The sequence below is a fragment of the Balaenoptera physalus genome, assembly GCF_965194825.1.
Source record: "Balaenoptera physalus genome assembly, chromosome: 2".
Lineage (NCBI taxonomy): Eukaryota > Metazoa > Chordata > Mammalia > Artiodactyla > Balaenopteridae > Balaenoptera > Balaenoptera physalus.
The window spans coordinates 10935706-10955532 of NC_138883.1; the positions used below are offsets into that span (position 1 = coordinate 10935706).

Consider the following 19827-nt stretch of genomic DNA (forward strand, 5'->3'; position numbering starts at 1 on the left):
TAACCATACCTTCCCCGCTCTGTTCTCTGGCGTGGGGAATCAGAGCATCCTTCCCCGTGAACTGTCTCCACCCTCCTTCCTTGGAATTGAGCGGTTGGGCCCCAGTGCCCATCCCCAGACATCACGGAGGTCTCTGGGCCACTCCAGGCTTCCCCCACAGCCTCTGTAAGTGGCCCTCCATCTGGGATAGCCAGCATGTCCTAGGCCTGGGGACCATTCAACTTCATGGACCCAAGATGTGAAAACTGCAAAAGAAATGTCTTTATTCTTTGAGCCTTCTTAATATTTACAAAGAACAAGAAGAACAGAACTGAGATTGGCTTACACAGTGGGTGGCAGATGCACAGTGCGTAACTCTGGCTTCTGGAACGGCCAGCAGGCCAGAGCAACGGCCCGCCGACTGAGGTCTGCACAGGCCCGCGGGTGATCTGTCGGGCTCTGGGCCGGTTGGAGAGGGGCCGGCCGAGCCCGGCTCCACCGCTCCCAAGGCTGCAAGGGCTGGCTGGGCAACTGCCTGAGAAGCCCCTGCCCCGATCCTGCCCTCCCCCTCCCCTCCCCCCCCCACATACAAAGGGAAGGCTCTCGAGAGGCTACACCACTGCCCAGCCCACTCCTCACCAGGAGAGCTCCCGGGGTCCCCAACACCCCTGCAGGCCAGCGGTGGGGACCGAGGCCCTCCCAGCCCAGCTAGAGGTAGCCAAAGACGTTGAAGATGGGCGGGGGCATGGCCGGTTTGGTGGGGATTGGCTTCAGAACCACGGGTCTGTACACTTTCTGCCCCGGGCCTTCCACATCCTTGCAGAAGTGGGCCAGCTCGCTGGGGGAAGCCGAGCTTTTCCGCCAGAGGCCCAGACTGGGGAGCGGGCTCTGAGGCAAGGCCCCCGCAGGGCCTGGGTAGACGGGCTGTCCATGGTACTGGAAGGGGCAGCAGCTCCAGGCATTGACACGGCCCACCAGGGAGACCCCAGGCATCTTGAGTGGCTCCTTTTCAGCGGGTGCCCTTGGGGATGAGGGCACTGGGGCTGTCTCGGGCCCCAGGAGCTCCAAGCCCTTGCGGTGTTTCTTACCCTCATAGGGAGGTCCCTCCCTGGGGCCCAGTCCCCCCTCCAACCCCACGGGGTAGCTGTGGGTGGGCCGTGGCTCTTCCCAGAAGGAAGCGGGCAGCTGTCTTTTCCTCATGGGCACCTGGCCAGGCCTGGCAGCTTCTGGATCCGGCCCGTGTAGGGTCTGCTCCTTAGAGAGACACTCCTCCCTGTAGGGGTTCCCCAACGCCTTCTCCTTGCAGCACCCACCCCCGCTGGGGCTGGAACTGTGGCCAGAATCAAGGGGCAGCCTCCCAGGCCGGTCCTCGGACCCCCTTTTCAGGTGAGGCTCGGCCCCTCTGCCGGGGAGGCCCCGCGGGAGCCGGGAATACTTCTGGGAGAAGCGTTTGAGCTGCTTCTGCAGGTACTTGCGGTGGTCCACCGAGCGGCGGCAGGGTGCAGACTTGTCCAGGGCCGCCTTGATGTCGCTGGATGCCAGGTTCACAAAGTTCAGCAGCATCTTCACGTCACTGTCGGATGCCATCACCAGGGGACCACTGCACGGGGCTTTCCATGAAGAGGGTGGTTCTGCAGGCGGCTGGCGGCTCCAGGGAAGGGCACGGAGCTGACCTGGAGGGGCACAGCAGCCGCTGGAGTCTCTGAGCAACCACACTCAGCCCTCCCCAAAGGCCACGTGGCTGCAGACAGCGGTCCTCACTGCAACACCCCTCAGCCCTAGACAGAGTCCTGGGTCACGGGATGCTCATTCAAGCCTCTGAGCATTCCCAGGGCATCTGTGATGCACAAACACATTTCGTCTTCTTGGGTCTGTTACCCTGCACATGCAGCTGAGGCTCAGAGAGGTCGGGCGACTTGCCCAAGGCGACCCAGCCACAAGTGGCATTGCTGGGGCTGGAGCCCACTGTGTCTCCCACATACCACGCCGCCGGCATGCACAACCTGCCAGCAAGGTTTTCATTTCTGAGCCGAGGCAACCGCTCCACTTTAAGGCAAGGCCAAGCCCCCTGTCTCCCCGGCGGTGCCCTCCTCCTCCCACCCCCGCCCCCAGCCCTGCTAGCATCCACCCCCCTCCTCAGTCCCCACGCTCCACCCACAGTTCTCACGCAGGACAGGCAGGACCCCTGTCTGGCACTCAAGCCGAGGCCTGCCTGGCGGGCTGATCTCAGGCTGTGGGCAGCAGGGACTCCCCCGTAGAAGCATCTGCAGCAATTTCATGCCTCCTCGGCCACCACCCGCAGCACCTCGCCCCTCCCCCAGGCCCCAGCCTGCCCCACGTCCCCACCCAGTGGGGCCTGAGACGCCTGGACCTCCACACTGACCGAGGGTGCGGGGCCCCGGGCCCCGCCAAGGTGGCCCGGCAGGTTCCCCGCCGCAGACCTGGGCCAGGCCCGGCGCAGCCGGCGAGCTCCGTGGTCCGGCTGGAGGCAGTTGTGCAGCCCTCGAGCGGGCTGAATGGAGGACGAGTCCCCGGAGCTGGGGGGCCCCTCAGGCCAATCAGGAGCGCCTCTCCAGATACAAAGCATCCCAATCAGGCGGCAGCGCCCCGTTCCCACATTCTTTGCCGTCACAAATTGTCACCATGGGGACCATCACAAAAAAGACAGCTCCCAAATGCAATCATTTCCCGGTAAATTTCTACCCTTCAGCCCACTCTCCCTCTCGGCCTCCACGCCCCTCCTCCCCTTGACCTCGGTTCCCTGTTTTCTCGAGGGGGCGGGGTGTGTGTGTGTGTGTGTGTGTGTGTGCGCCCGCACGCGCGTGCGCGCACGAGCGCGTGTGTATGTGTGTGTGTGTGTGTGTGTGCGCGCGCGTGCACGTTTAAAAAGTCCAAGATTGAGGAGGGGCTGGGCCCAGAAGAGATGGGCTGGCAAAGCTCGCCCAGACTCCAGGCCTACAGCTGCCACGCTCCAGTGCAGACAGACAATCGGATGGGGTGAGCGGGGCGGGCTGCTTTCCCCGCTGTCCCTGAGTGTTGAGTGGCTCTCTCTGCTCTCTCTCTCCCTCTTTCCCTCTCTCCTCTGTCCTCTCTCTCTCCCCACCCCCTTCCCAAGGCATCGGGCACTGGCAGGCCCGCGAGGGCGGGCAGCACACTGATGTTGGAGAGGTAGCCAGGGAAGGACGCGCTAACGAGGTGCTGGGATACCCATGGGAAGGGAGCTGGGCTCTCAGGAATCTTGTCTTTATGTTTGCTTCCTCAATTGAGCTGCACAAAGCCTGAATTGCCCATTCAGCGCGGCCGGACAAAAGGTTGGCGTTGCACGGTCCCCTAGCATTTGTAGTCAAACAGTTAGGGACTTAAATCGAGTCGTCATGATGGAGAAAGAGGTGGACAAAGCCCATAGAATTGCCATCAGCAAACATTTTCCTGTGTCATATTAGCCAGTCTCCATGGCTCCCCCTGGCCTGGGGACAATGGCACAAGTTTGCACACTTGGCTACTGTCACCGTGCCAACGCTGGCGGGGCCCGCAAGCAGGGCCGCTCTGAGCAAGCAAGGGAGCCTAGAGCCAGCCGCTGGCCCTGCCCACTGACTGGCCAGAGGGAAGGTGAGGCCGCAGGCGGAGGGAGGCTGCCTGGGAAATGCTGATGGGCGAGGCCTCCGTGCCAGCCAGCTGGGTGGGCCCCCACCATCTCACGCTCTGCCTCTTCTTTCCCCTCCTCCTCTCCTTCCTCTTCCTTTCTTTTTCCCCTTTCCTCTGCCACCTTCTCCTCCTGTCCCCAGCCAGCTGACACCAACCCACACCTTGGCATCACAACCTATAATGCCAAGGACTCCTCTCCAAGGCTCCCACTCCCCCAGACTGGGAGCACTGGCAGGGCAGGAGGACTCACCCAAGAGTGGCGGCCCCACCCCCTCCTGCTGGCCAATAGGCAGCCGCTGCCGGCACGAGGCGCCTGCCCACAGCCCCGGGCTCCAGGCCGCCTCCTCTCTGGCCTGAGAGTCTCTACAGGCAGAATGACGGGTTCGGAGGAGAATTCAGTTTAGGCATTTACGAGCCAGTGCACTGTTCTCTATGCCCTCTTCCCCTGCTGCTGAGATGCAGGTGACCTCGGGCCAGAGCATCCTGGATTATTGGCCCGTATCTGCAGCAGCGTCTGTGTGGCTGAGGGCTAAACCACTGTCATTTTAAACCCCTGAGATTTAGGGGTTATTTGTTTCTGCAGCATAACCCAGCCCACCCTGACGGGTAGAAGCAAGAAACATCCCTTCTGCTCCAAAATGCCCTGCACACACACGGCTGGAGAAAACACTCTAATGCCTGAGGTCACCAGGTTAGGCTCTGGAACTGCTCTCATCACGGCTCCCCGCTGCCTGCTGCCTGGTGGAGGCTGGGTCAGCCAGCCTGATGTGCGTTCCAGTTCCTCCATAACCCAGCGCCGGCCCAGGAACCACCTTCTCCATTACTCTCTGCTGGGAGACTGGCCTCAGACCACCCCAGCCCCATTCCTGCCTGGCCTCCTGCACACTCTGTGTCTGCTCCTGCCTGCCCCTCTCTCTGGAACGCCTTCTCCCTTCTAAGAGCGTCGAGATGCTCTCGGGCCACTCTGCTCAGACCTCAGCTTCCTTTTAGACTCCAGGGCACCTGCGGTCACTCCAGCCCACCTGATGCTGCCTGCCTGTGACAACATCCCCTTGCTTTTCAGCCAGTAATGGACCCTCGTCCCCAACAGGTCCCTGAGCTCCGTGGGAGTTGAGTCTGCATCTTTAAAAATCTCCAGAGCTCTTAACACTGGCTGTTCTTCCACCAAATACTTTTTGAGGAAAGAGGGAAGGAAGGGAGGGAGGGAGAAAAAAATGGGGTACAGACAATCAATACTTGTAGGGCATCTGGTACGCACTGAGACGCATGCACATGGACCATCTCACGTGGCCCTGAGACAGCTCCGAGGGTGTGTGTGTGGCCATCACAGAGGAGGAGCACGAGGTGCAGGTACTTTCCCAAGGCCCCGCAACTACTAACTGGCAGAACTTGAACTTGAAGCCAGGACTGTGTGTATACAAAGCCCGTGTCAGTCCCACTAGCCCTCGCTGATTCCCTGAGCTGTCAGGAGGCCTCGCAGACCAGATTTTCTACATCAAGTCCTGGGTTCAGCTCTTCCGTCCTTTCGTTGGAACGTGACTTTCAACTTCCGACTCAGGAACTTGGGACCCGTAGCTATCGGTGACCAGGCGAGGGGAGTGGGGCCAGCTGTGGCTTGAGCTGTGGCCTGAGAACCTGATCCACGGCCCCACATGGACGCGGCCGCACCCCAGGCCTCAGGCCAGGCCTCTGGTGCTGCCGGTGACCCCTGCTGGGGAAGGCTTCTCCGTGATTTTCCAACGGGCCGTATAGACAGGTGGGAAAACATCACTAATAATAATCATGCCTCACTCTAGAGAGTCCTTCCACAGTCATTCTCTCATTGTGGTCCTGGTCCTGTGCAGGGAGTGAATTGTTCTCCCTATTTATAGTTGGTGACACACACAAAAACAAGCCTCAAACTTCTGCTTCTTGGGCCCAACTCAGGCAACCCTGTCCCCTCAGCATTCTTCAAGGCCCAGCTCAAACATCCAGGAAGACTTCCGCCAACTGCCAGCATTGTATACGACACCGTCTCCCGTCCCTCCATTTACAGATTCAAAGGTGAAGTCTAACCTCCCTGGCTTAACACAAAAGGCCCTTTGGAATCTGACCCCTACTGGGGCCTGGCACAGAGTAGCTTCTCATTAAGTGTTTCATGAATTAAATACTTCAGCCATCCTGCCGAATAGAATTTATCCTGTCGGCTAGAAGCAACTGCTTCCTGTCTAGTGTTATTGTTTATCGCTTGCCCCACCCTCCCAGCCTTGCCTGGCAAGCTCCACGAGAGCGGGGCGCTTGTCTGCCGGTTCATTTCTGTATCTCTGCTGCCTAGAATGGCCTTGGCACAGAGCAGGCCTTCATGACTGACCCTTGTGGCTGCCATGGTTGCACTTGATGAGAAATTGTGTGTTCCTTCTCTACTGTGTGTGCCTTGAAAGCAGGAAGCTCTGTTTCGCAATTGCATCCCCCTGCGCCACAGCAGGGGCTCTAGAAAGCTCTGTTGAAAGCAAGTGAGCTGTGCTGACTCGAACTTGAGGGTCCCGTCCCAACCATCTGCTGTCATTGCCGTGGATCTCCTACATCCCAGTCTTGTTAACCCCGCCTCAAGTTTATCCACACTATTCATCACGAGGGACTCCATTTGGTACCTACTATGTGCCAGGACCAGAGGGTGCCAGGGTGGGCGCATTTGGCTTGCTCCTCTATTCCCAAGGCAACTTACTGGAGGGGAGAGATCAACTTTGACTTGATGATTAAGCATCCATCTTTGGGCCCATCTAGCGGTGAAACGAACGACACCCTAACTTTCCTTGGCTTCCCAAACAAACTACTAGGGACCACCCATCCGGAATCTCTGGATGTCATCTGACATGGTCCTCTTCTAGAATTAGCTGACACAGGTGCAGCCTGAAACTGAAAAGCTAAAGGAGGCAGTTGGCCGTGTCTTGTGCCAGCCCAGCCAGAGGGAGCCTAGAGAGGTGATCTGGGGCAGTGCGCTTTCAAACTGCTTTTATGCAGAGAAGCCCATTAAGAAATAGTGTGTGGGAGTGCAACGTGTAAAACAGTGACAGCAGTGTGCGGTGAGTACAGATTGATTTTGCACACGCAAATGCATACTTTCTACTTATTTTGCAAACAGTGGATTAGAGCAAGGAGTCTGTTTTGATGACAGGGAATGTGGAAATAAGGGCCTGTAGATTACATTCTGACATCAGCTGTACTGTCCAACCACCCCCGCTCAGGAAACGTACAGAGGCTACACTGGGGGCAAGGGCACAGTGGTCCAGCCAGCATCTCTGTGGATGTATGACGCGGACATCACAAGATGATTTATGTAACCTCCTTACATAATGGGAGTATTTCTACGAAAGACCAGCCTGAGGCTTGCTGTCAACTGTAATTAGAGCAGACGGGCTTCCTGCTTCCTTGTAATGGGAGGTGTCGGGTTGAAATTTGGCTGCTGGGCCGAGGGCTTCTGGCCTTGGCGACCTTGCCCCACAACTGAGGCTGAACATCAGCATGGCTGTGCCCTCAGAGCAGCTAGAGACCTCACGATGACCTGGAGAAGTCACAGCCCAGCTCAGACTGTCCCTGTGTCCTGGGCCACAGCTCGACTGCAGGGCCAGAGACAAAGGTCAGTGTGACCAAGTCCCATATTGGAAGTGATTTCACTGCATTATTATGAAGCCAGAAGGGAGACTGGCTTTGGAGATAAGACCTCTGAACTCGGCCCATACCTGGCTGTGTGATCTTGGACCAGTCACTCACCCTCTCTGGGCCTCAGTTTCCTGGCTGGATTACATTAGCAGCTCTCAGCCTCCATGTTGCACACATGGACATTGGTGTGGGGCTGGTGTGTCACAAGTTAGTGTTATTTACAAATGTTCCAAACTTAGAAAATGTGCTTTTTCCTAACATAAATTAGAGCAGATTCAGCATAATAAAATTAGGTGAACTCCTTTGCATTCTCTTGTGCTTTCTGGAAAGTTATATGAATGAGCAGGTGAGTCTGAGGACCCAACTCTCCAAGAAGAGAGGCTAGAGCCTCAAATTTTCATTCATCACATGGGGTCTCAGGAAGCGCAGGGCTCAGAGAAAGAATTTTATGTTGAATGAGGTGAGAACAGACATCCATGCCTTGTTCTTGCTCTTAGGGGGAAAGCATTCAGTCTTTTACCATTAAGTATGATGTTAGCTATAGGATTTTTGTAGATGCCCTTTATCTGGTTGAGAAAGTTCTCCTCTATTCCTAATATGCAGAGAGTTTTTTTTAATCATGAATCAGTGTTGAATATTGTCAAATGATTTTTTTCATCAATTTATATGATCATGTGGTTTTTCTTGTTTAGCCTATAGATATGGTGAATTATACTGGCTGATTTTCAAATATTGAACCAGCCTTGCATTCCTGGGGAAAACACTCCACTCAGTTAGGGTGTATAATTCTTTTCATATATTGCTGAATTTAATTTGCTGATATTTTGTTGAGGATTTTTTTTTTTTTTTTTTTTGCTCTTCTCTATGTTCATTCGGTGTATTAGTCTATAGTTCTGTTTTTTGTACTGTTTTTGTCTGGTTTTGGCTTCATGGTAACACTGGCCTCATAAAATGAATTTGGCAGTGTTTCCAAATTTTTTTTCCTAGAAGAGTATAAAATTGGTGCTAATTCTTTAAATGTTTGGTAGGATTCTCCCATGAAAATATCTGGGCCTGGGGATTTCTTTGGGGGGATGTTTTTAACTACAAACTCAATTTCTTTAATAGTAATAGGATTATTCAGATTATCTACTTCATATTGGATGAGCTTTAGTAGTTCGTAGTGTTTGAGGAATTGATCCATTTCATCTAAGTTGTTGAATTTATGTGCATAGAGTTGCTCATAGTATTCTTTTATTATCATTTTGATGTCTGCTGTATCTGTAGTGCTATCTCATTTCATTCCTGATACTGGTGATTTGTGTCTTCTTTTTTGGTCAGCCTTGCTAGAGGTTTATCAATTTTATTGATCTTTTCAAAGAACAAGCATTTTATTGATTTTCTCTATTGTCTTTCTGTTTTCAATTTCATTGATTTCTACTCTTTATTATTTCTTTTCTTCCCCTTTCTTTGGGTTTGTTTTACTTGTCTTTTTCTACTTTCTTGAGCTTAGATAATTGAGATTTTCTTTTCTAATGTAAGAAGTTAGTGCTATAAAATTTCCTCTCAGTGCTGTTTTAGCTGCATCTCACAAATGTTGACATGTTTTATCTTAAATTTCCATCAATTCAGTGTGTCTTTGGTATTTCTCTTGATATATCCTCTTTGACCCTGTGATGGTTAATTTTATGTGTCAACTTGACTGGATTATGAGGTGCCCAGATGTCTGGTTAGTCATTAGTTCTGGGTGTGTCTGTGAGGGTGTTTCTGGAAGAGATAAGCATTTGAAATAGTAGACTGAGAAGAAGGCATTGTCCTTCCCAGTGTGGGCGGGCATCATCCAATCTGTTGAGGGTCTGAATAAAACAAAAAGCAGAGGAAGGGAAGATTTCTTCTCTCCCTGCCTCCCTGCTTGAGCTGGGACATCGGTCTTCTCCTGCCCTTGAACTGAACTGAGATTTACATATTCAGCTCACTTGGTTCTCAGACCTTTGGACTCAGACTGGAAGTACACCACCAGCCTTCCTAGGTCTCTAGCTTGCATATGGCAGATCATAGGACTTCTCAGCCTCCATAATCACATGAGTCAATCACATAATCACATGAGTCAATTCCTCATAATAAATCTCTCTCTCCCATATATATATGTGTGTGTGATTACACAGATTAGACAGATAGATAGATAGATATAGTTTCTCTGGAGAACTCTGACTAATTACAGATAATTACAGACCCACTGATTACTGAGAAGCATGAGAGGTATGTTGTTTAATTTCCAGTGCCTAGAGATTTTGGGAGTAATCTTTCTGCTATTGATTTCTACTTTGATTTCATTATGGTCAGAGAACATACACAGTATAACTTGAATTCTTTTAAATTTGTTGAAGTTTGTTTAATCACTCAGGGTATGGTCTATCGTAGCAAATGTTCCACAAGCACTTGAAAAGAATGTATGGTCTGCTGTTGTCAGCTTGAGGGTTCTATAAATGTCAGTTAGATCTTGCTGGCTGATGGTGCTGTTCAGTTCTTCTACATTTTTGCTGCTTTTCTGTCTGGTAGTTCTGTCAGTTGCCGAGAGAGGGGTGTCTAAGTATTCAACTATAATTGTGGATTTGTCTGCTTCTCCTTTCAGCTATATCAGGTTTTGCTTCATATACTATGCAGTTCCATTGTTTGATGTGCAAACATTTAAGATTGCTATGTTTTGTTGGTTGATTGACGCTTTTAGCATTATGTAATGCTTCTCTTTATCCCTGGTAATTCTCTTTGCTCTAAAGTCTACTTTACTTGATATTAATATAGCCACTCCTGCTTTTAAAAATTAATGTTTGCATGATATATCTTTATTCATCTTTTAACTTTCAACCTGCCTATATAGTTATATTTGAAGTGAATCTCTTGTAGACAATATGTGATTGGGTCATTTTTTAATCCACTCTGCCAATCTCTTTTAATTTTTATACCATTTATGTTACATTAACTGTTGATACGTTAGGGCTTAAGTCTGCCATTTGGTCATTTGTTTTCTGTTTCTTTGGATATTTCTCTTTGCATAGTCTTTTTTAGTGGTTGCTCTACGTATTTCAGTGTACATACATAACTGTTACAGTCTATTAGTTTCAACACGTTGCCATCATTTTACTGTTGTCCTAAATCAGTGCTTCTCTACCCGATGCCATGCCCTTCCTGAGACCAACAAATTCAGAATCTTTTTTACTGGGGCAGTGGGGGGGAAGGTGAGGCAGGCCCTGGTATTTTTAAAAGCTCCCCAGGTGATTCTAATGTGCAGCCAGGATGGAAGTTCACTGCCTGGACGCTCTCTGACACTCTTTCCAGGACAGATAAATTGGGCAGGTGTAGGTTCTCACAGAGCCTGGAAACACGTCCAGGTCTGAAACTTCACTATAATTCCAAAGCTAGAAGTCACTTAGTACAGTGAAGCAAACCTGTGGATGAAGTTAGGAAGAATGAGACAGACACAGGGCCATCTCACCAAGGAGGGCCCTGTTCTCAGCCCGTGCTCAGTTTCTCTAGAAGTCAATGCTCCCTATTGTTCTAGAGGCTGGCCATTCACAAAACACCTGAGACACTGAGTGAGCAACAGGAGATTGGGGAAAGGCTCAGGATCCCTTCGCCACCGTTCCTGGGGCCAGTTCCCAGCCTTTTATCATTTCCTTCACAGATGCCCACTGTTCACATCCGTCCCCGGGCAGACATCACAGCAGGTCAGCACCCTCTCCTGCTGACCCCTGCAGTGGCTCTGTACCTTTCAGCAGCCTCCACCAAGTAAGATAAAGCCCATGGTCAATCCCTACCCAGCTTAAGGGCACCTTGAACTCTCTTAATTCACTTTATATCATGTTCATTCTTCACCTTCCACTGCCTCGAATCAAGGTTAGCTCGGAGCACAGTTATCAAATATCTCAGTTACTTTATGGATCTAGCTTTCAGACTTCATTGGTTAATTAATTCCTCCTGGTGAGAATCACCGTCCACTCTTATGTCCTCCTATGACATATGGTTACATATCCTCTATTCAGGGGCTGAGCAGCAGGTGAGTCTTTGGAACATTTTAAGGAAAAAGTGAAGGGCGAAGCCCCTGAGGGAGGCAGGGGCATGGGAGGCACTCGGGGCTCACACACACCTGGAGTGGAAGTTCGCTCCACCACTTCTTAGCTTTGGGACTTCGGGCAGGTCACCTTATCACACAAAGCTTCAGTTTTTCTCTCTGTGAAATGGGGACAAGGAGAGCTATGCGGGACTCTTCTAAGGATAGTCAGAGCTCAATGGCTCGGTTCCAAAGCATTTAATGAGCACCTACTATGTGCAAGGCATTCTGTGAGGTGCTGGAGATGTCGAAATAAATAAGACATCCATGCAAACAGCCTAGCAAATAGACCTCTTACTCTATGCTAGAGAATGTTCCCAAAATGTCATCTATATTAACTCCTTCATAATGAGCTGGCTGTTGCTATTATCCCCACTCTACGGATGAGGAGACTGAGGCACAGGCTGACTAGGTGACTTGCCTAAGACCCCACAGCCAGAAGAGGTGAAGCTGGAGTCCAACCCCAGCAGATTATTATGGTTTTATGATTAATCATCATGTTCAGTAAGCTCTGAGCCTCAGGTTCTTCATCTTTAAATGGAGCTAACAGTAGTTCCCAGGCAGGGCGGATAATGGGAAATAGGAAAGATCATCTTTGAAAAAGACTAACATGGTGCCTGGCTGATAGTTAATGCCCTTCCCTCACTTTTTCCTCCCCTCTGAGCTGGGTCCAAAACTGGCAGGTGAAGCCCACCTTGGGCATGTCTCACCCATAAAGGGGCTGATGTGACAGGAATGACACAGAAGTAGTGTCTTAGTACCCCTGTTGGGCGCCGCCAATGGACCACTGCCCCACATTCTCGCCACTGCCCCGTACTGATCCCTGCCACCCTCCACATGCCCATCACCTTGACTGTATCCGGCGCCTTTCTGATGTGTCTCTTCACCTCATCCAGGGCACCAGCCAGGAATGAAAGTCTGTTTAATCTCAACTGCCAACTCGGATTTGATTGGTAATGGCTGGCAGGTGCCCCCTGGAAAGATTCTGAGGGCCCCGCAGGGCTCAGCAGTTAGAATGCCCTGATCGGCTAGTGGTGTCTTCTGTGGGCCTGGATAGAGATGGGCTAGGTGTCCCTGAATCCTGTTTGATATCACAGGATGCAAAGCTAAGGGTATGAAGCTTGGCATTCTGGTAACCCAACCTCTGGGGTTTTCATCAAGGGATCAGGGCCCCAGAGACGGGAAGCGACTCCCCGAGGACTCAAGTGCTCACGCTTCCCAGGCCAGAGTTCATCAACTGAGTTCACCGAACAGAGACTGGGGTGTTAGGCGTGCTGGAGAATGAAGACAGTGAGAAGTTTAGTGCAATGGAGAGGAGAGGTTGCCACAGGGAGTGGGGCAGGAAAAGGCTAGAAAGGAAGGTTGTCCTCCATGTATATTTGGATACAGTAGGCACATAATAAAGTGTGCTGAGTATATAATTTAATGAACAACTTGAACATGGAGCAAAATGATTGGTTGGTTTCTGAGTCATCTTGGGAACTCAACAGATAGTCACCTAACAACCTGTAAACAGCAGGTGTCTCCTCAGTGCTCGGCCTTCCCAGCCACAGCTCTCCCTCTCGGCTGCTTTGCATAAACAACACACTCTCATCGTCAAAGAGGAGCCCTTGCCCCCTAGGAATGGGATTTTCCAAGAGGAGCATTTGCTCCCTGGGAATGGGATTTCCCAGGAGAAAGATGGTGGGGCAGGGGTCTGACTCCCCTTGAATACTGCGATGTGCTCAGAGTTTTATATCTGCCATCTTGTTTAATCCTCGATGAATGAATGAGTGAGTGAATGAATGAATGAATGAAACTTTCTGAGGTGGGCATTGTCCTTCCCATTCAACAGATTAGGAAACTGAGGCTTGGGGAGGTAGAAGAACTATTTCTTATAACTGAGCTGAGCAGCAGAAGAGCTGGGTTTGACCTCAGTCTGTGTCTACACCACAGCACCCCTCAGAGAAGGGGAGGGCATTGTCCCCTCTTGTCTGTCTCTGACCTCACGGATTTCCAGCCCTCTGCTCCCCGCCTGGAGCGCCTGTCCCACTTGGGTCATATACAGCAGACTCCTTTTCATCATCTAACTGCATTTCCTGACATCTGATCACAACTCTGTGTGTATCCCAAATCCAACCCAAAACACCCCTTTAAAGAATTCTCTGAACAAAGTCTTGCCACAGGAGAGGAACATTTGCATGATCAGCAAATGGGCTGTTCAGGCCTGCTTTGTGCATTCCATTCCCAGGGTCCCCGATGGGTCCTGATCAGGTAAGAGGGGAGTAAGAAGAGTTGCCAAGGTGAATGCAGCAGCCCCCTCACCTCCGTCCCGGCAACGAGCCTGAGCTCTCCTGGCCAACATCTCCCCCTTGTATTGCGTTCCTGTGCTTGGTACATGGTGTAACCGTTCTCCTTGCTATTCCTCAGTCGCCAGGCGCTTGGCCTTTGCATTTGTTGTTCCCTCTTCCTGGAACTCCCTTCCCCTAGATCAGTGGTTGGTAAGCCACAGCCCGCCACCTACTTGTGTAAAGTTTTACTGGGACCCAGCCATGCCCATCCATTGACCTGTTGTCTGTGCTGCTTTTGGGTGACAGCAGCAGAGCGGAGGGACTGTGGCAAACACCAGAGGGCGTGCAAACCCGAAGTATTTACTGTCTGGTCCTTCACAGAAAAGTTTGCCAACCCCTGCCCTGGATCTTTGCAGGCCTCACCCCTTCTCCTCCTTTATGTCTCGCCCCACTATCCCCCTGGTGTGTCTTCTCACCCCCCATCCTATCCTCCTCCTCTGCCTTATTCTTCTCCATCGCACTCACCTCCACGAAACACTCCGGATATTTACTCACCTGCTTTACTGTCTGCTGCCACTAGAGGTCAGTCGCACGGAAGGCAGGAACTTGGACTCTTGCTAACAGCTCTGTCCCAGTGCCTAGAACAGCACCTCACACAGGGTGCCCGAAAAATAAGTTCTCAATGAATGAATGTTTCCCACACTCCTGGGCATGGGTCTGGCCCATACCTCCGGGCCTCTGCCTCAGTTTCCTTTGCCAGATCTCTTGCCAGGTCTCTCCCCAAGGAGGCTGAGTCCCATCATGAATGGACGCCGTCCCCAGGAACACCCAGCCTGGGTTCAGGCAAGCCCTGTACCTCTTCCATTTCATGAAGGTCTCATCATATTAAAAACATTTCAAAAGACATTCTAAAGTGTCTTTTGAAGGTACAGAAATGGTGGTATTTTAAATGTTTACATGTGACAGAATAATGCTCTCCTAACACAGAAAATCACTGCAATATAATGGTGCAATTTGCAAGATAGTTACAGGGTTTATTTTCGATTTTAATTAATTAAATTCAGCTAAAATATTAATTAACCTCTATTAAAGTAAGCTAAAATAATTAATTTTGAAATAATTCAAATGAATGTTAACTTAGATATTAATCAATAGTGCCCAGGAGGACACAGGTGAATGTTGGAGAATCACTCTTGTTTTTTTTTTTCTTCAATCCTGTCAAATGGTCATCTCATTGGAGGGAACGTCCAAAGCCTGGACCAAAAAAAAAAAAAAAAGTGTCCAAAACCTCAATGCTGGGGAACTTCCACAGAGGCACCTGGAGCAGTGCAGGAGGGTCTTTGCCTTGGCGTCATCTTCACCTCCACTCCCACCCAGCCTGCCCCTGGGTCCCTGTGAGCTCCTATCAGATGCCCCCTTTTGGGAGCTGATGCTCCTTGAGACCACAAAGCACTGGCCAGAGCCTTACTTCCACTGTAAGGAGACACACTGGGGCTCAAGTGCACTCACCAAATCCTCCACCTGTGCGGGGCAGAGGATAAGAGCTGCGCCCTGGGGCAGCCAGATCTTCTCCTGGGTAAGCAGTTGGCCCAGAGAACATAGTTTTGATGGCTAGTTGAGTGGTGGTCATAATTTCTTCTGCAAAGACAGTGCATTTTTGCTTTTTTATGTTGTTTGTTTTGTCTTGTTTTTTGGCCGCACCACGCGGCTTGCTGGATCTCAGTTCCCTGACCAGTGATTGAACCTGGGCCACGCAGTGGAAGTCTGGAATTCTAACCACTAGGCCACCAGGGAACTCCCATAGACAGTGCATTTTGTATATGAAAGTCCTGTCGACTGGCTCTTTACTTCCTGTCTTAACTGCCTGCCAGGACCCTAAGGGCTCCTGTGAATCTCTTTCTCTCCATCAGACACCTTGAACCACAGGACAGAGGTGGCAGGGACCTTGGAGGCCGTGAGAAACCCCATGGAGGTGGAGAGAGAGGGCTTTGGAATCACAGCCTCCCTTCTGCCACTTACCAGCTGGGTGACCAGAGGAAAGCCACTCAAGCAATCTGAGCCTCAGTTTCCTCCTCTGTCACCTACGTGTCATGCCCTTGGAGGAGGCCCAGGTAACACAGGCGTGTGCTTAGCCCAGGGCTGGCAGGTGGTCCACATTTCCCTTTGTGAAGGCCGCTCATTTTATCCGAGTCCCTTGTTAATCAGATGAGGAAACCGAAGCCGAGAGGCGAAATGGCTTGCCCAAAGCACCCTGGTGTATTAGTGGCATGGCGAGCTTCCCAACTCCAAAACCAGTGCTCCCACCCTCTCTTCCAAGCCCCTTTTCTTCACCATGGGTTGGTTTGGAGAGGAAAGTGCAGGATTCTTCTGTGGACTCTCGGCTTTGGCCTCAAGGGGCCACGAGAGGGCGCCCTCAGAATTGCTCAGGGTCTCCAGCGTTCAGGGTGAGGGAGCCTTTAGGTCCATCTGCCCCAAGGTTCATGGCCTCCCAGGCCCGCAGCCCATGCTCCTGCCCCATCAGGACTCTAAAAGGAGCCCTCCACGTGCCACCCCACCCCAGCACCTTGAAGGGATTCCAGAGCCCCTGCTTATCTCCCTCTTGCCTCCACCCTCCTGCCCCTCCACCCCAGGATCATCTAGTCTCTGTTTCCTGAGTAGTCTTGGGATCCTTGGAAACCCCGCATTGTTTTTGTCCAGCAGGGGGTTCAGGATCACAGCGATGTTGTTTGCTCGTTGCTTCCACCCACACTCCCATCCCTCTACCCACCAACATCTGCTCAGCACCCGTGGGTGGGCGGAGCCAGGCCTGGGGGATGGAGGAGGGCCCAGGGGAGTCATGCATGGGACACCGCCCCTGCCTCATAGAGGGAACGTTCCAGGAGGGGAGCAGACTTAGCTACAACACTGATGACAGGATGCTCTTCAGTGCCTTCCTGCGAAGCAAGCAGAGGGGCCGGGGGTGGGAGCCCCAGGGCGGGCTTCTGGAGGCCGGTTCTCCTGATTCGAATCCTAAAGGAAGCAAAAGAGTTGGCCAAGTAAAGAAGGCCCCTGGTTCAAAAAAGCCACGAGGGAAGACCCTTGCCTCTGGGTGAGGACCCCCACTCTGGACACTTCTCCCCATCTGTAAATGGGAATAATAATTAACACCTACTCTGCCTCTTCTTAGAATGAAAGAAGGCACAATGACTGAAAATGGAAGCAGGCTGGAAACTCTAAAAAACATGCCAACATGGGGATATATATTTCAGCACGAGTGTTTTCGTCATTCGCAGGGCTATACCCAGTAAGCCTCCAGTTCATGGTCTCCAGCACACATCCTCCCTCCCCTGACCTGCTGGCAGATGCATTTCCTGGGTCCCTAATGACATTCCCCTCAGGGATCCTGCTGCTGACCCCACCAAGGCCGCCCACCCCTCTTCCCTACCTTGGCTTTCCCCTGAGTCATTTTAAGGTCCCTGGATAAGGCCTATTAGAATAAAAGCAGGAAGAAAGGCAAGCCAGCCTCCCTGGAGGCCATCCTGCAGCTCTTAGAAGACTAAAGAAATGATCTTTAGACTATGGAAATGATCCCAGGCGACTATGGGCACTGTGCCCCCTGCACCCCAAGGGTGCTGGCCAGGAAGACCTGAGTCTGGGGTGAAGAGCACTGTTTGAATGTTGGCATTACCCCATCACCCTTTTTCCATCTTTTTAAACCGCACAAATGACAAGCTATGTCCAAGTTTCATTCTCCAGAGTCCTCCTGGTCTGGGGTAGGGGTAGAATGAGAGGTGAGCCAGCGGGATGCTGCAGCCGCCCCCTCCATGTGCCCAGTGGACCACTTTAAACATCACAGAAAGCATGCTTACGTTCTAAAGCCTGCAGTTCACTCTGTTTTGGATTCTCTCCTCACCTGGCCCTGCATCACCAAGTGTATTATTCTCCACTTCTCCCAAATACATTCCCCTCCCGAACAGCAGGATGGAGTCATCTGGGATCTCACCCAGGTGGGCAGGGAGGTATTGCCAGAGACCAAGCAGCCTCTCTGGGGGCTCTGGCTGGTCCGGGAGCCCCCCTGCCCCCAGGTGGGAGGCCTGCTGAGGGTCCTGGGCAATGGGTCCAGGATCAAGGGCTCAGCAGGGTTTGGGGAGGGCCTTTCTCTTCCTGGTCAAGGAGGAGTGGGACCACCACCACTGCTTTGAGAGGCTGGAGGTTCATATACCTACCCTGCACCCTTTCCAAACCTCTTCCTATGGAAGCCACCCTAAATGCCCATTTTAACCAGACTTCAGCTGGATTTGAAGGTTGAGATGATCACACAGGTCAGAATTTTTAGAAAGTCTAATAACACTCAGAGATACACTTAAGCATTGCTGGTGTGAGTATAAATTGGCATCAACTCTGGAGAATCCTTCGGCAGCATCTATTACAAGTGAAGTGGGTTTGCCCTTAGACTGAGCAACTCTACTCCCAAGAGTCAGTTCTGCAGAAATATGTGCACATGAATTGTGCATAAGATGTCTTTGGAAATCTTGTTTGCACTCAAGGAACAAACAAAAAAAAACCCAGACAAAAACAAAGACAAAAACCCCAAACACTTGGAATTTATACAATGCAGTAGTGCTGGAGTATGGAATGTTCTACAGCTACTGAAAAGAATGGCATAAACCTACAGGTGCTGACTTAGAAGGATCTCGAGATGGATCGTTTCATGAAAAAAAAAAAAAGGACAGAATTATGTGTATAGTTTGACCCCATTTGTGGTAAAAAAGAAAAGAAAAGAAAAGAAAAAAGTAAAGGTAAAATAAAGTAAAAGGGAATGCTGAGGAAAAGTTTGGAAGGAATACACCCCAAACTTATAACAGTGGTGATTTATGAAAGATTGTAGGGATGGGAGAGGGTTGAAGAAGATTTCATTTTTCAGTTCATAAACATTCATATCATTTGATTGTTTTCTTAATGAGCACGTTTTTATGCACAATGTTTTTGTCCTGTATATACTGGGTTGGCCAAAAATTCGTTCAGGTTTTTCTGTAAGATGTTATGGAAAAAGCAGAACAAACTTTTGGCCACAACCCAATATAATATATATTATATATGGCTTTGCGCCAAGACATCCACCTCAGAATAGTCTTGCTCAGAACTTTTGAAGTAGGTTGACACTAAAATCATTCATTCCCCAAACATTTCCTGTGTGAGCCCCTGTCTCCGTGAGCTCTGTGCTGGGTGCTGAGGACAGGAGAGACAAGGCCCCACGGGGAAAGGCAGGTCAACAGATAAGGACCTTACAGCCTGTCAGAAGCTGTCACAGGTGTTTTCCCGGGGACAGCAGGGAAAGGAAGCAGGCGAGGTCAGTTTCCCTGGGTGAAATCAAGGGGTGCTTCCTGGAGGAAGTGAGTACAGTCTTAGAGATGACTGGAGTGTATCAGATGGACCAGTGGGAATGCAGGAGTCTTGGGGGGAAAGCATTCCAAGAAGGGAGCTGTATCTAGCGTATTAAGGACCACAGTGGGAGGTGGTGGGCAATGGGGCTCGAGAGGGGGCAGGGACAAGGACAGAGGTGGGGCTCACCTCTCTCAACTCCTAGCTGTTGCTCTGACATGTAGGGACTCAGCCAGCAGAGGGCACTTGAACCTCCTCAAACTCCTGCTGGAGGAGTTGGTCCAATGGCCTAGGGTGGAGGACGCTGGGTTCTCAGGGCCCGCATTGGGTGCTGAAGGCAGGCGGGAGGATGTGGGTCGTGCGGTGAGTAAGACCCCGACACGGACGATGATGAGGGCACAGAGTGAAGAGCAGGGGTGCACGAGGGGCCATGGGGCAACGAGGCCACATGCCAGGCACTACAGGGGCATTTCCAGCCTTGACTCCCGAGGCAGAAGACAGCCCCACGTGCGGTGACCTCACAGATGATGCTTTCCTTTCCAAATGCGTGTATCTGACTTTAAAAGGAGAGTGGACTTGGACGCTTGCAAGTCGGGCTTGTAGCCGGGAAATGAATGGCTGGAGTCGACAGCGCTTGGAGGGCTGGGCCAGCCTCAGCCTGGTGTCAGTCGCCTCTCTCGAGGGCTCGGCCACTACCCCCGCCCCATCCTCTCTAAGCTTCTTCTCAGCTCCTCCCACGTACACGCTCCAGGTGCCTGATCTCCCAGCCCTGAGGACTCCCTGGTCATTCTGCCTGACACCCAGCAGATGCACCTGCGGGGCTGCTCTGTGCCTGGGCTTCCCCGG

At 51.3% G+C, this 19827-nt stretch overlaps 1 protein-coding gene across 1 annotated transcript; it reads right to left on the reverse strand.

Annotated features, from left to right (window-relative positions):
- Window positions 1–239: 239 nt before the first annotated feature.
- On the reverse strand, window positions 240–19552 carry FAM181A (family with sequence similarity 181 member A). The gene is given in 3 exon segments (XM_082449215.1): window positions 240–1575; window positions 1577–1652; window positions 2421–19552. Coding segments are annotated over 3 exon segments (1110 nt in total). The 5' UTR covers window positions 2567–19552; the 3' UTR covers window positions 240–687.
- Window positions 19553–19827: the final 275 nt, after the last annotated feature.